We start from the raw sequence: 14,820 nt of genomic DNA, 5'->3' as shown, positions 1-14,820 counted from the left end.
ATGCAGTGCACACAAAATTATAGAAAGTAGAGCAAACATTTATGTCACACACAGTTGGTGCAGTGGAGGGTCACCAGGTCAGACTATTCAAACCCAAAAAGAGATTGCTTTGGGATGATGTAAATATTCAATTTGATGCAGTCTTAGTACAACTTTAGCCTATAAGAGAAGATAGAAATTCAGCTACCCGACTGTGTTTCCTCAGAGTTTATAAGTTGGGGCTTTGTTAATAATGCATGAGCAGTAGAATGATGAGGATTAGGCATCAAATATTTAACAGCTCACTCATGTTGTATTGAGGGGAGTGTGAATGCTCTGAAGCGGTGTGCAGTACAACCTGGTCAAATATCTAGAGGAGAAGTAAAAAAAATGGAGCAGAGTGGAAGGAGTAGCTGTTGGTGAAAATAAATGCTCATCTTTCCATTGCCTTATGGAGGAGCTACTCGGTTTGCGTAGTAAGCTATTGCATCATGCTTCTATAATGGTAAAAAGTACATCGAGCTGGATGCTGAGAACCTTATAAGACACTGTATGTGAGCGAGTGAATGATGACGCATTTGCCCCACATCACATCTTGTACTTGAGTCTTCGTCAGCATCTGGACTGGAGCAGGAAAAAGCACTGGCATCATGGAAAGTGGTGTGTGTGACAGTGGGGTGGGCAGCGGGGTATTTTGAGCAGGCAGAGCACAGCGGCCGCCTCAGATCTGAGTGCATAGGGATGCCTATGGGTTTAACAGGACAAGCCACTTCCGTTCCCTCTTGGCAGTCAAATGACTGAATGTGATACTCAGCTCTAGGGAGCGGGCAGAGGTTATAGTTGCTATCCCTGACATCTCTGTGCAGAACAGCTGACTGTCCCCTGCTGGCCCCTTCCCCGTCCTCACCCCGATGGTATGAGAAAACCACAGGAATACCAAGGAAAGATGGCAGGTGGTCTTGGGATTTTTCCACAAATATGTGTCATAAAAATCCCATACTTCAAACAAATGAAGAGGATTAGCATCCAGTTTTACTTTACCACATTCCCCGGAGTCAAACTTGGAATTGAAATGATCATCCCTCCTTCTTGGACACAATTTTTAACTCTGGAAGCTAATATATTATATTAGAGTTTGTCAAGCGTATGTTTAGGTATCATGTGACTGGGTGGGTGTGGGTGAGCTGAGAGACAAAAGGTAGACATTCTTGGTTTGAGACAACAGCTGATTATCTACTAACACATGCAGCCAGGGTTACTTACACAGTTTTTGTATGACCCTGGAAGAGCTGCAGAGGCTTTTGGAAATTCATGTCAACCAATAGCCAAATTAGAAACTTTTCACATAGTAAAATCAAATTCAAAAAGTTAAATTGTAAATGCAAAAGTATGAAATTGCATTTTCATGTTACAAATAATTTAACAATTTTCCTCAAGTGGAAATAATCAGTGAATATTATTGCACCGTTCACAAATATTCTCCCTTCTTGCAAAAACTTTTGAAAGGTCCTAAAATAAAAGAAACTAGCAATTATGATTAAAATTCATTTTGATACAAAAAAAAAATCTGAGTAAAAAGTAGCAACCTGGACAGTCATGCTTATTTAGGAGGTATTCCAAAGGAAAGTCTAGATCCTGGATGATCTAGAGAAGTTTTGCAAAAATGCATAATCAAAGATTCTTTTCTCTTTGCTTCAACCTTGTAAAATATTTTATGAGAAGAATAAATTTATTTCTAATACAATGGGAGGGCAGCGTGAAGTAACAAGAATACCAACAATTGAAGCTTTCTGAATTTGTCATGGACTGCTAATTAAAAGTTCCTCAACTCTCGCGTCAAATGGAGAAGATTAAAGTATGAGCTACAAAATGTTTCCAGGAATGTTTATAATATGGGAAAAAAAGTTTTTTCTGTAACATTGCATTTTCCCCCACTGTTAGATTTGTCTTAATGTTTCTGCTAGGATAAGAATGTAATTTTTTAAACACCTTTTAGATATTACCAGGGAAGGTATTAAGTTTAGAGACCTTTGTATATATGTTGAAATCTCACTGTTTTTTTGTCTGAATAAGTGTGACTTCTGCATACAGTATATTGTGTTTTTCTCTGGTTGTTCTGTTTCCAGGTTTCAATTCTAACATCAATCTGCCAGGGAGGGAAGAAAGTGGCTCTGCACCGACCTCACCATCCCTGCAGCTGCAAGACAAAAACGCCAACAACCACTCTCTCCATCCCCCAAGCCCTGTCCCTGTGGAGAATGGCAACCAGATATCTAATGGTAACACCACAAGGCTTTACATTTTACACTTTGCCTTCCTGACAAATGACCTCTTGAAATCATGATCTGCTATACTGTCTAGGGTCAGTCAAGGTTTAGGGAGTTCCCTGTTTCTCTTCCATAAGTTTACATATGACAGCCTATTTAAGAAAAAGCAGGTTGCTCTCATGTTCATTGAGAAAAATCAAGTAAATGGGAAAGTCCAGCCTTAGGGTCCAAAAAATGAAATAAAAAGCTAAAAGTCAAACATTTTGATGTTTTGTTATGCTGTAACTTAAAGTAACTGAGTTGATAATGGACCTGTCTGCACAATATGTGAACTTAGCTTTTTGAACTGTTCAAAAAGTCAACAAAAAAAACAATCTGTTTTGATATTTTAAATATATGAGATTTATTTGCTGCAGTTTTATTTATTATTTATCTATAGTTTTTATTGTTAATGTGTTGGTTTTCTTCAAATAGAATATGACCAAATTATTCAAGATACTTATCTGAAGAAAACTTGTATATGAATCATTAAAACTATAGATAAATAATAAATAAAACTGCAGACATAAAACTTATTTGAAAGTTATTTAAAATATCAAAACATATTCTTTCTTGCTTCACTTTTTGAACAGTTCAAAAAGCTAAACACAAACATCAGACTATGTCGACATTCTGTATATCCACTCAATATGTGTTTGCAGCATGCAATTGAGGCCATCAGTCTGTGTCTCTGCTGAGGTGTTATGAAAGACCAGCTTTCTTCAGAAGCAACTTCAGCTTGTTTGCTAGTCTGGAGGTTTCCATCTTCCTCTTGATATTACTCCATAGAGTCTCTGCTGGGTTTAGGTCAGGTCAGTTTGTTGACCAAATCAAGCTTAGATTTCAGTTTTTAAAGTTTTTATGCAATATTAAATTTTTTTGAAAAACTTAATTTTATATTTTCATTAGCTGTAATCAACACTTTCCCAAAATAAACTCTTGAAATACTTCACTTCTTGTGTATTGACTCTATATAATAACTGAGTTAAAAAAAATTTAACTGAATTGCTAAAAAAAATTTCCTTTCAGCTGCTATTTAATTATTGAGATGTACAGTGAAAATAAGGCCACTTGAATATTTTTAGAGCTGGATTTGACCTCTGACTGGGTGTTTGCTATTTGTGTGATATTCAGGATCACTGGAGGATGAGAGTCACAGCAAGTCAAACTCCAGCACCACCTCCCTGCACAGACATTTGGACAGCCATCATACTCAGGTAATCACACATCACAAAGCATTTCCCTTCTAATATTTTATGCACCAAAATGGTGAATTGTTTGATTAATACACTAATTTTACTTTCAGCTTTAGGTGCTGTGTAATTTTTTTATTTCAGCCTATTAGCTCCAGACGCTGCCTCACTTTTGCAGACTTTGTGAAACCTTGACCTTCATTTTGAGATCAGTTTGCTTACGGCCGGTTGAAGGCACACAAACATTTACTCAAACACATTCACAGCAGCACACACGGACGGTTAGAGCACAATCCCTGTAATGATAGATGTTATTGTGTTTGGGTTTGTTGACTAAGAAAAAGTCACCTCCTTGGAACATCATGTACCTCTCCTGACATGCGAGCTTCTTCAGACACTACAGGCAGGTGTACTGTTGCAGGATTAGATTCATTCCACTCAAACGCAAACTCACACAGATCTAAGTGAAAAACGGAAGTACAACTAAGCAGTGCTATAATTATCAGCAAGCCTAAAGCAGTAGGAACTCAAACTTGCATGATCTATACCACATACAAAAAGTCCAAGGATAGAGCAAGTCGGAAACACAGATTCAAGCTCTCATAGTTATTATCATGTGCTGTAATTTTACCTCTGGCAAGAACATCCAGTAACAACCCCCTTTTTTCTCCAAAGATGACATTCAACTTTTCTTTAGATCCGCTTTGTCATCTTTTAAAAATGGAGAAAACAGTCCTGTGATTTACTGAAAAAATTAAACCAAACAACAGCATTCTCAGAATGTGACTCATTTAGCGTTTAATGGTATATTGATTCTTTGAATTTTCCCATGTAGAACATTGCAGATAAACTCTTACTAGCTCATGCCTGAAATAGAGGATAGAAATGTCAGTAATATATATTTATTGGTGAGGTTCACATCATAATTGTTTACAGACAGCCAGCTCTATTAACATATGTAAAAGTCCTCCATGGCAATTTTACACTGCAGAAGGGTTTAGGGTCCTTACTCTCTCTGAACAATGTGCATCTTTTTTCATCCTGATCTTAAGATACAGTAATAATCTATATCTAAATTACTTTGGGATATCTTTTTGCAATTTCAAATAATTAAATTGAGTTTTACATACCTTCACTGAACATTTTATTGGGTAAACCTGTCTAGTGGTGTGTTGGACCTTTGTTTGATTCAGAATGACCTTAACTCTTCTGTCTGAGGTTTTTGTGCATATAGACATGACCTGTTGCTAGATCTATTCCAAGTCAAGATGGATCACTGTTTTCAGCTGAAATCCAGACTCATCAGATAAGATTTCAACTTGTCATCGTCATATTTTGGTGAGGTGAGGTGAATTGTAGCCACTGCTTCCTGTTCTTACCTTATGGTATTACACATGCTACCTCAGATGAAAGCAGAGATGCCTTTGTATTATCTTAAGCTATTCTCTGTAACCGTAAGAGATGAGTGAACAAGAAAATCAATTTCTGAAATACTTAGACAAGTATGAGGTACCAATAACCATGCCACTTATGAAGTCACTTTTATCTCCTTTCTTCCTCTTTCTGATGCTCAGTTTGAACTTCAACAATTTATCTTCACCATATGATAAAAATATATCAGTCAGCTTTATTCATCAAGTTTGTGCACTTAAACAGATATTTTAACTTTTTAAAGTTAGAAAAGTAAAGTGTACTGGGAGCAAAGTCCCTCCTCCTGGCTCTGATTGGTTGTTTCTAACCGAGCGGTGTATTTCTCCAGGTGGCAATAGGAGATCAAGGAGAAGGCAAAAGAGTAAATTTTTTTTCACTAATTATCTGTGTCACATTTGACTGTTACGTCAGTTTTAGCAAATATGTAAAAAACGTTTATTTTTTTTATATAAAAGTTACATACTGCAGCTTTAAGGTGCTAATATATTGAATGCTGAATAATATTCAGACTTTCACGCAAAGTTTTCTCTCAGGAAACTAAAAGAACTTTAATATCAGGTTGGATTAGCGAGTGATTTTCAGCTAAGCTCGAAGCAAAAGAATAAGCAAAGGACATGGTGTACCATTTTGAGACGAGCTCACAGGATTTACCTTTCATAGATAAAACTCCACAAAAGGTGTGACAGGACTCTGTGTTCCTTCTTTAAAATCCTGCGACTGAAGAAACACTTTTCCCCTCCATTTCCAGATGACCTGTGTGTGAACGCAGGTAAAATGCTGATGCGCCGGCTTTCCTAATCACAGTGTTTCTAGACGTTTGCAGCACCTTCCGAGTACGGAGAAGACTTTCTTTCTCTGCAATTCTAACATTTTTGCTCTTTTATCCTTCATGTATTTTCCAGAGGGGGCATCTCAACTTTTCTCCATTTGGTGCAGGGGCTGCCCTCTAAAACAAAGAGGGTGGTCAGGGGGGCTCACCGGAAACACTTCCCATATATAGGGATGTGGTGAGTGTGTCACAGCCATGCTGATCTCAAGCCTGACAGCAACAGCAGTGTTTTTCATAGAAATTCTGCAAAAGTATAATACTTCCTCAGAACATTGGCATAAATGATTAATAGTCTGGTTATTTATGGAGCCCGGGGCTTTTATAAGCAACCAAAGCCAAGGAAAGAAGATCATAATGTTCTGATCAACATGTACATAAAATCAGGAAGCCAAAATTGAGAAAAGCACTGCTTTTGCATAACTTCATCAACAGTTCATCTGCTCCCTTTTTTATTGTTTGTAGAGAAACCTCTTATTACCATTGTTTATATCTAAAAAGAAAACATAGGCCAGCTGGGCTTTCCTCCTTCTTAGATCTTCAATGATACTTACTGGTGTTCCCAGTAATCCCAGTTCAGTGATTGATTCAAGGCATAGAAATGTTACGCTCTATTCATAAAATTAATTATGAAAAATCAACAAAACTCAAAATGCAATTTCTATTAATCATCAGGTGATTAAGCCGACAGTCAAAACTCAACGGTGGAAATTGTTACTGAGGAAAGAACACTTGTATGCTGAAAATGTTATTTGCTATTTTGCATCATGGAAGCTTTTAGTCATTTTGTAAACATTTTTGGGTACATAGTGGGTTTTTGCCACAATTTATACCTGCCCTGGGAGCATTTTGCCTGCAGATATCTGAGAGAACGAAGGTATTACAGTAAAGTTTTATTCTTAGGTGCTCTTAACTTCTATCTGTTTTAGAAGATGCTGATTTTGGAAGCATTGGGAACTTTTTGGAAAAAAAAAAAGTTAGATGTAGAAAATTAGGCTGAAATTCACAACTTTCCAAATGCAGGATGACTACTCTTCCCATCAGGCCACCGTCGCCTCAGAGTTGAGGTTGGCATCTGTAGTTCGTAACACTAAACATTAGTTTCTATTTACTAGCAGGAGGGTAAGAAAATATTTTGAATGCTGTTTACTATAGCTCTGGAAGATAAATTATAATTGGCTAGAATTTGTACCAACAGAACAAAACTTCACAAAAACCAGAGTTCGGAAAGAGGCCACAAATCTCTGAGCAGTCTTTGATTTTAGTTGTTATTCACCTGGTCAAATGTTTTTGCTGCTTAATGTAACTTGATTTACCTATTAATCCGTTTTCAGGCTATTTTTCCCTGATTTATTACTCTGGTGATTCATGTAATTAAAAGTTGGACTATATTCATACATGTCTAATGTTTGTAAAACCAAACACACATTTGTGTTTGTCCTGTCTTCTTCCATGCTCTGCTCATCACTGCAGACATGGTGCAAATACTGTGAGAAAATACTTTTCTGATGGCTTTTTGGATCGGTTTCAATGTCATTAATTTCTTCATTAAGTTCATTCTGTGAATCATTTTTTCGACTGTTAGCTTCATTCCAAACTGTGTTTGCGTGGGACTTTCATAACTAATAAGAAGAAAGGATGCTGGAAGATAAAGAGGGCAAGCTGATTAGGAATGAATAGACTGGTTTGTATTTTTCCAAGAGTAGCCGAGGCTAATTATATAACAAATTGACAGACGGCTGAATGACTGAAGACAACAAAGATTGATAGTTTTGTTTATCCCTTCAGACAATGTCTTGGGAAAGGCAATGACATTTAAAGTAGGAGTGTTCACACGTTTCCTTCTCAGAATTACACAGCACAACACATTCTCATTTCTGAAACGTAGGAGAAGGACAAACAGTGCGATACTTTGTGGAACTAAACCCGCTGGTAAAAAGATATTTCCAAGAAAAAAAAGCTCACACAGAAATGATTACTGACTTCTGATATCATTGCCTCTTTCATCTTTAAAGCACAGTCTGTTCTGATATTAACCAGATTGGAACAAACACACTTTCAAAAAGTATAAGGTTCTTTTTAGACCATCATATTTTTTTCTGCTTTCTTTACAAATGAGGTATAACTTACGTCACATTTGGGGTTGGAATACTACATTTTCTTAGTATTTATGTGCTTTCCTAGGTTTTTTCTGTATACTAGAAAAAAACTAGTTTACAGAATTACCATCTGGCTACAGAGTTGCTGACCTTTCTTCAATCTAACCTAAGACTTTTTTTATGATTTTGAATTTTTCTTAATCAAAAAACACAATGAATCTTTCACTGAAATTGCAACACAGAACAAGGCAATCTCAATAATAGATAAATGCATAACCATTTTAACTACCAGTAAATATTTTTAATTTCACAGTTGAGTTCCAAGATCAAGACGTCACCTGTTCTGGTTATTTTTGTTTTAAGTCAGACTTGTGGTGGTTTCAAGCTTTACCTGACCCAAACTTGTGCATGGAGTGCACAGAATCTTCATAATATTCTGGCAGTTCAGTTTTTTTATATACAATTTTAAGAACTATTTTAAGCACTATTACCATAAAACTTTCGGTAACACTTTATTTGACGGGTGAATAAGTCATGACACCATCATAAACATGACATAACACCTGTCATGACCATGAGTAAGTCTTCATGAATATTTATGACTGTTGTCATAAAGTGTCATTCGGTACTTTTATAACAAATTTATGTCAGATCATGATTTCTTGGTTAATGACAAGTTGTCATAACAAAGGCATTTTAAGTAATGTCAACTTTGTATTAAAAGTGTCATGATTTACCGAGTGACACTTTATGACAACAGTCATAAATATTCATAAATACTTATGTCATGTTCTTGACAGGTGTCATGCCAGTGTTATTCACAACCCGTCAAATAAGTGTTATCAAACTTTCTTTATGTTGTAAATGCTATATTCACATTGTATCATGTTTATTGTTCCGTTTTAAAGATTATTGCTTACATGTGCAGCGTTCTCAGTCAGAAAGGTCACAAACTACGAATCTTTGAATATTTCCAATAGTTTCTGAGCCTTGTTGCATTCAGTCTATTTGTGTTTGCGTGAGTCCATGTTCAGTCATGCATTGCAGAAGGACATGGTGTTCCCTCTTGTCTACTGTTCCAGGAGCTGGTGTTCCTGCTCGGCACCCAACATTGAATAGCCTAACAGAGAGGTGTAAATTATGGATCAGATTCTTGTCTGCCGGTGCAGGCGGTCAATCTGAGTGTTTAATCTTATATGGATATCTGAAACAAAATGCTCACCTACGTCACACTGCTGCTTGTGTGTAATTGCTGTGAGAAAGTGACATGTTTTGGAAAATATTACGGTAAAAATATTTCAAGCTTGGAAAAATTTTTTCTTTGAAGGAATTTTTTTCTGACATCTCGGGTTAATACAAAATACATTCACAAGTGACACAATTAGATGATTAAATTTAGATTATGGACTCATTAGACATCCGGTCACCTCCATGTAATATCTGGTGAACTCATTGTGTGTAAACTATTGAGAGTGAAATAAGAGACTTAAAAAGATGGAATAAAGAAATAGGAAACCCTTGGCTTAGGCCGACTGCTGGGTAACATGACGGATGTCAGCAGGAATAAATAAGAGTAAGTTTGCTTTTTTAAGAATTAATAATAATTTAGATGCAGCAAGTGAATTGATTTTCGTAGAAGGGTGATAGAAATATTTAATTTTTATTGGCTTTGGCAAATTAGATTGTTTTTATTGCTCTTTTCAGATCACAAGCTGTGTTTTAAAGACTCTGTGATCAGTGAAGAATAATCTTGTCCTGATAATTGGTAGACAATCAACTGAGAAAAAAACAAAATTTATTACAAAGCTGATCTCCACATAATTCATCTGTTGAATTATAACCGAGCATTGAAGTTTCTTTTTAATATTTTCTTGGTTTGGATTATCAACAAAAATCTGAGAATCCTTTTTAATTTTACCTAAACAATTGACTTGCACATCAGTAGTGATGTGCTCTTATTCCAGTGGTTGAATGTGTTTCTGTATATGCACATTTTTATTTACGGCCTGAGCACAAGTCCGAGACTGGAACTTGTATATTTTTTATCCAGCTGCATTGAAGTAAAACCTGAACGTTTCATTCACATCTCTCATTAATCATACATTTGCTTCTTCATCTCATCCAGTCGAGTAACATATGCTCTTCCTCTCTAATCCAAACCAACCTCCCTCCTTCTTCTCTAGTTGCTCCAGCGCCTACATCTGACCAACAGAGACGAGAGTGCCGCCCTCAGGGAGCTTCTCCGCTGGCGGCAGGTGCAGTGTGAGGGGCGGAGCAGTCACAAGCAGCGTCCACCTCCGTCCCCACCCCTGCCCCCCACACTGCTCTGGACCAAAAGGAAGGCCTCTCCTTGAGCTGCGGTATCTGAAGTTACGTCTTCAAATCCTTTCGTCAAAAATAAACTCTTTGTTTTGTTGTAAATTTGATCTGGGCCACCAACCTCACTGCCCGTGGGCTACGCTGATGAACCGTGGCCGAAAGCTAAAGAGCCTAATCCCTGAGCTGGGCTTCGGCTTCTCCTGTATTTGCACTGACTGTGGAAAATGCTCTACCTGATATGACATAAACTCAGTGTGCACAGTGTGTATGAATGCATAAACAACTGTTCCTGTGGAAGTGGGTTTTATTATATGATCAAATACTTTATGTATAAAAAAAAAATAAGCAGACGTATAAGAGATTAAATTATTATAACACGTCTATTTATTTTCACCAAAAGAATGATGCCCATTTACTGGAGGCTACACCTGAGAGCAAATCAGCAGCATATTTGTGGTGGTCAGATGCCGAAGAGCCTCTTATCTCTCCAGTAGATAGTCTTGAATTACTGCTGCACACAAACAAGTTTCCTCCCCACAACATGGTGCTGATGATACTGTTGAGTTCCTACATGTTCACACCGGGGTTCTTGCATGCAGACTTGTGAAGTTTACAAGCAAACCCAACGCCTTTAGGAACTTCCAGGTTTTTAACATCCGTGCAGCTGGCTTCAACATGCTCGGCTCCTAAGTGCTTCTGGTAACTATGGCAACAAGCTACCAAGGGGTCAGGCTAACCTCAGTATTATCCCAAGGTGTACTTCTCGTCCTCGGTATTGACCAGCCTTGAATAAAAGCCCTGTGGCCAAATTCCAAACCACTGCACTTACCTTTACCATGAAAAGGGAATCTAACAAGTTGTTCAAGATGCAAATGTTTTAGCAGACAAGTATGAGCTTCATGTTGTGAACATGCGACTCTGTGCCAAAGTGATTCAAGTGAAAATATGATTGAAGTATTATTGTTACATATGATACATATTGTAAGCTCTTTAATTATTTGATGTACAGGCTGGTTTAAAAGAGTAAATAAGTTTTATTGACAATGTGAACCGAGGAAAAACGTCGTAAATAAGAGAAAAAACATGCTAAACTCTCATTGTGTATTCACATAAGCGTTGTTAGGTGAGAGCATATGAGGCCAGATCTTTCTTTGGTTGAGTCAAACACATTAGGTCCCACAGAAATAATGACAACAATTTATCCAACTTTTGCTCAAATCTTCAAACAAGTTATATTCTTTGACCTCTTAGTTTATAAAAGCATCTTCTTTAAATTCTGGACTTGTTCATTAAAGAATATCAGTCATCCTGCAGATCAGAGATGCTGCTTCATTTACAAAATTAGTTTGATGAAGAGGAGAGACTTTCAAATTGTGTTTTTTCTAGTTTTACCCACAACAGACCTTGAAAGCCTGAATGTCATTAATTCTAGGCTTCAAATTATTTATTTGCACTCTTCCTTTTCCGTGTCGGTCTGGCTATACAGTATGCAACCTCAATTATTCTGAGACATATTCATGCTTTTTTTTTACTTTTTTTTTTTTAGCTTGCTCATTAGTTATGAATTAATAAGAAAAAATAAATATAGTTGGACTTCAGAGTTTGCATTGCTGTTCTGAGCCTCTAATGTTTCAAGCTTCTAACGATGCCTGTGTCGACAACTAAGCGGGGTTGTGTGTTTGGTGTCATGTAGGAGAGCTCACACACAGATCAACTGGACTTCTGTACAGATTCTTCCACTGTGTGCTTGTCCTCCACTCACCTCTAACCCCGAGTCCTTTCCATCATCTACCCCGGTTGACCCCAAACCACAGACCTTCTTTCCAGCTCAACCTGCTGCCCTCCTTCCTCTAACGGACGGATGAAACTGGCTTTACGGGTGTTTCCATGCTAACGTCAGTGTAAATAGTGACTGGTTTTTGAAGTCCTTTGCTTTCATCATCCCAGAAGAGCATAGAGACTGAAATAAAAGACAAAAGACATGTATGAGGTGTAAAAATTCAGTTCATTACAAGGACTCTGAGATTGAAGAATGCTTTGCGGTTTTGTTTTGTTTTTTGGGGGGGTTGATGCAATGACTGAGAAACTGGAAGAGATTTATTTAAAAAAGTGTGAATATCTTCTTTTTTACAATGACTTGTCTGTTACTGTGGAATTATTTACGTATTTATTATCAACCTCCAGATCCTGTTATGTTTTTTTGTTTTTTTTCCTGATGCAAGCCGGAAGATTGATTTTAAATATCCATACAGTTGTTTACTGCACAATGTTTATGTGGTGTTGTGGTTGATCTCTGTGTTGGGCGTGTCTCGGAAAGCTGTTTGATCTTGGGAGATTGGCCTAAATGGTTAACGACGCTTGGTATCAATATCTCTAATGGATTTCTCTTCGCCACTGATCACCCACAATGTGTCTGATTGATTTAGCCTTACAAATTAGCAACACAAAGGTGCAAGAGGACTTGGGAATCATCACCACCAGAGTTTTGTTTGTTTTGTTTTTTGACTGAATGTCTAAATGCAAACATCTATTCTTTGAGCATCACTGATATTCTTTGTAGCTTTGTGAATTATTACTGGAATATGCTCTTGCTTCTAAAAAGAATATACTTGATTGCTTAATGTGAACTATGTCTTTGTTTGGAGTTCATTTTTAAAGTGAGGTAACAATGCAAAAGGACAGATCTACTCCATCATGAACACCTTGTGAGCTGCAGAACTAGAAACATTATCAAGGAGCAAATCTGATGCAAGCATAATAGACAAAGATCAAGCTGGTGAACTTTGTTGATGCCCTCTGCAGGGTAAAACCTACCATTCATCATGAACAGTGTTCGGGTTTGCTGTGTGATTTTTGTGCATACCCTTAAACCATGAAATAAGGCTTTTACCTTGCATGACCAATATGTTTGGACTTTCCATAACATGCATATCTTTTGGAAAAAATGCTGATTTTCTAATGTGAAGAATTGTTTTTCACCACACTGTGAACCCTTCGTCTACCCCAAACACTAATTGTCCACATGAAAGTCTACAATACGCATAACTGGCAGGCCGATTACTGCCATTCATCTCTGTTCGTCAGGAATCTATAAAATCGTCTCTTCAGAGATCAGCTTTCTGGTGCTACAGTCAGTGTTAAATGGCCATTCTGTTATTGTTATTCTATTACTTCTGCACCTAAATATGGGGTTTGTCACTGCCTTTCATAATTTTGTCATACGTTTTTTTTATTTTTTTTTTATTGTGATCCTTCTTTTGTACCTGACATACAATATATTTTCATTTGCATATGTATGTGTTTGTGGAAAAAACAAAAAGATTGTGGTATTTCATAAATATTATCCCAATGTTTTATAATTCTGTCTCTGTACAGCAATAAAGCACAATTGTGTCAATGTCAGTTTCTCTGTATGTGTAAAGAAAAAAAAACCAAGAAGGTTACACAAAGTTCAGTCTAAAGATTTATTTAGAGCTCATTAACTTACTTTAGCAATATCACATTTGTCATGTTGCTCAAAATAATACGTAATGGTATGTTTGGATGAAAATTATACATTATCTTTTTATTTGAATTCAGTTTTGCCATAGATTATATGAAGTTGTGCTGAGCTTTGTTTGGATTGTTTTAACGCATGATGATGCCACTACCATGGCGACGTGTTCAGATTGCTTTTTATCTGCATATAGGCCAAGACAAAAGGTTCTTCCTCCTGTCACATTTTGCTACATTCTCTAACAAACTTATAGACATTTATGCCGACATTAAGGCCCAGTTCACATGTAGAGAAGACAGCACACAAAAACTCACTAAAAAATTTTTTTTTTGTGAAAACTGGGCAAATTGGAGATTTGTGGAAGCCCCATATTTGTGTTTGTGTATGTTTGCATGTGGCATACAAAAATAATTGTCCTATTTCATCAGTTCCATTAGAAATCGACGTGACTTGTCGAAATGAGCTGCTGTTCCCTGAGGCATTTTATGCATCACCTAGTGACACCTTTGACAACGACAGAAACCTGCAAAAGAAACATGTCAGGTATGTCTTGTTCGACAAAAAGTCTAATAAGCGAAAGAACCTAAAGAATATGTAGACTAATAAACTTCATTGGAATTGACTTAAAATATTTTAAAGCCATTTATTTCTATCTACTTCAAAATTATGTACTACCTTGTGTTTAATAAAATGTCAGTAAAATAAATCTGTCCCCGACAGTTCTGGTAGTCTATCTAGCCATGTGTGCATGTTTTTAAATTAATAATGTTTTATGGTTTTGTAATGAATAAATCATTACTCTTTAGCTGCAGTTTTCCCTACAAAAATGAGAAAATCATTGACATTAATCTTTTCTCCTGACAGATGTCTTGTTTGTAGCTTTAAAATGTTCCACACATCCCTTCTGGTTTTGGGACTGCATGTTTTGAGCTGAGATTTTGATGACGTGGTAACCTTTCTTGCCATTTATGATCTTTAAAATTACAAATGCACAGCATTTACCCATCTCATCTAGCATAGCAGGAAATATGGAATTAAATCATTTTGTCTTTCTGTTAGTTCATCAGCTTCCACTATGACCTCCTTAGGGTCCTTTCAGCTTTCTTTTTCTCATTTCTCATCCATGTAGATTTTGATGCTTGTAACATGGAGACTTCTTGAAGAACATTTT

General features: G+C 36.7%; 1 protein-coding gene across 4 annotated transcripts in view; it reads left to right on the top strand.

Moving 5' to 3' along the window:
- The window catches only part of myo16 (myosin XVI), a 122,294-nt gene extending 108,739 nt beyond the window's left edge, over nt 1-13,555 (top strand). For 3 of the 4 annotated variants that reach the window (XM_032567383.1, XM_032567382.1, XM_032567381.1), the window contains exons 33-35: nt 2,106-2,258; nt 3,420-3,502; nt 10,018-13,555. In XM_032567383.1, coding sequence (XP_032423274.1) covers nt 2,106-2,258; nt 3,420-3,502; nt 10,018-10,188 — 407 coding nt within the window. In that variant the 3' untranslated portion in view covers nt 10,189-13,555. Of the gene's footprint in view, nt 1-2,105; nt 2,259-3,419; nt 3,503-5,811; nt 5,917-10,017 lie in introns of all 4 variants that reach the window. The other variant, XR_004339874.1, reaches the window with a different exon arrangement.
- The last annotated feature ends 1,265 nt before the right edge of the window (nt 13,556-14,820 follow it).

This window comes from Xiphophorus hellerii, chromosome 7, assembly GCF_003331165.1.
Source record: "Xiphophorus hellerii strain 12219 chromosome 7, Xiphophorus_hellerii-4.1, whole genome shotgun sequence".
Classification (NCBI taxonomy): domain Eukaryota; kingdom Metazoa; phylum Chordata; class Actinopteri; order Cyprinodontiformes; family Poeciliidae; genus Xiphophorus; species Xiphophorus hellerii.
Note: the sequence above shows the minus strand (reverse complement) of the source record. Positions and strands in the feature narration are given on the sequence as shown.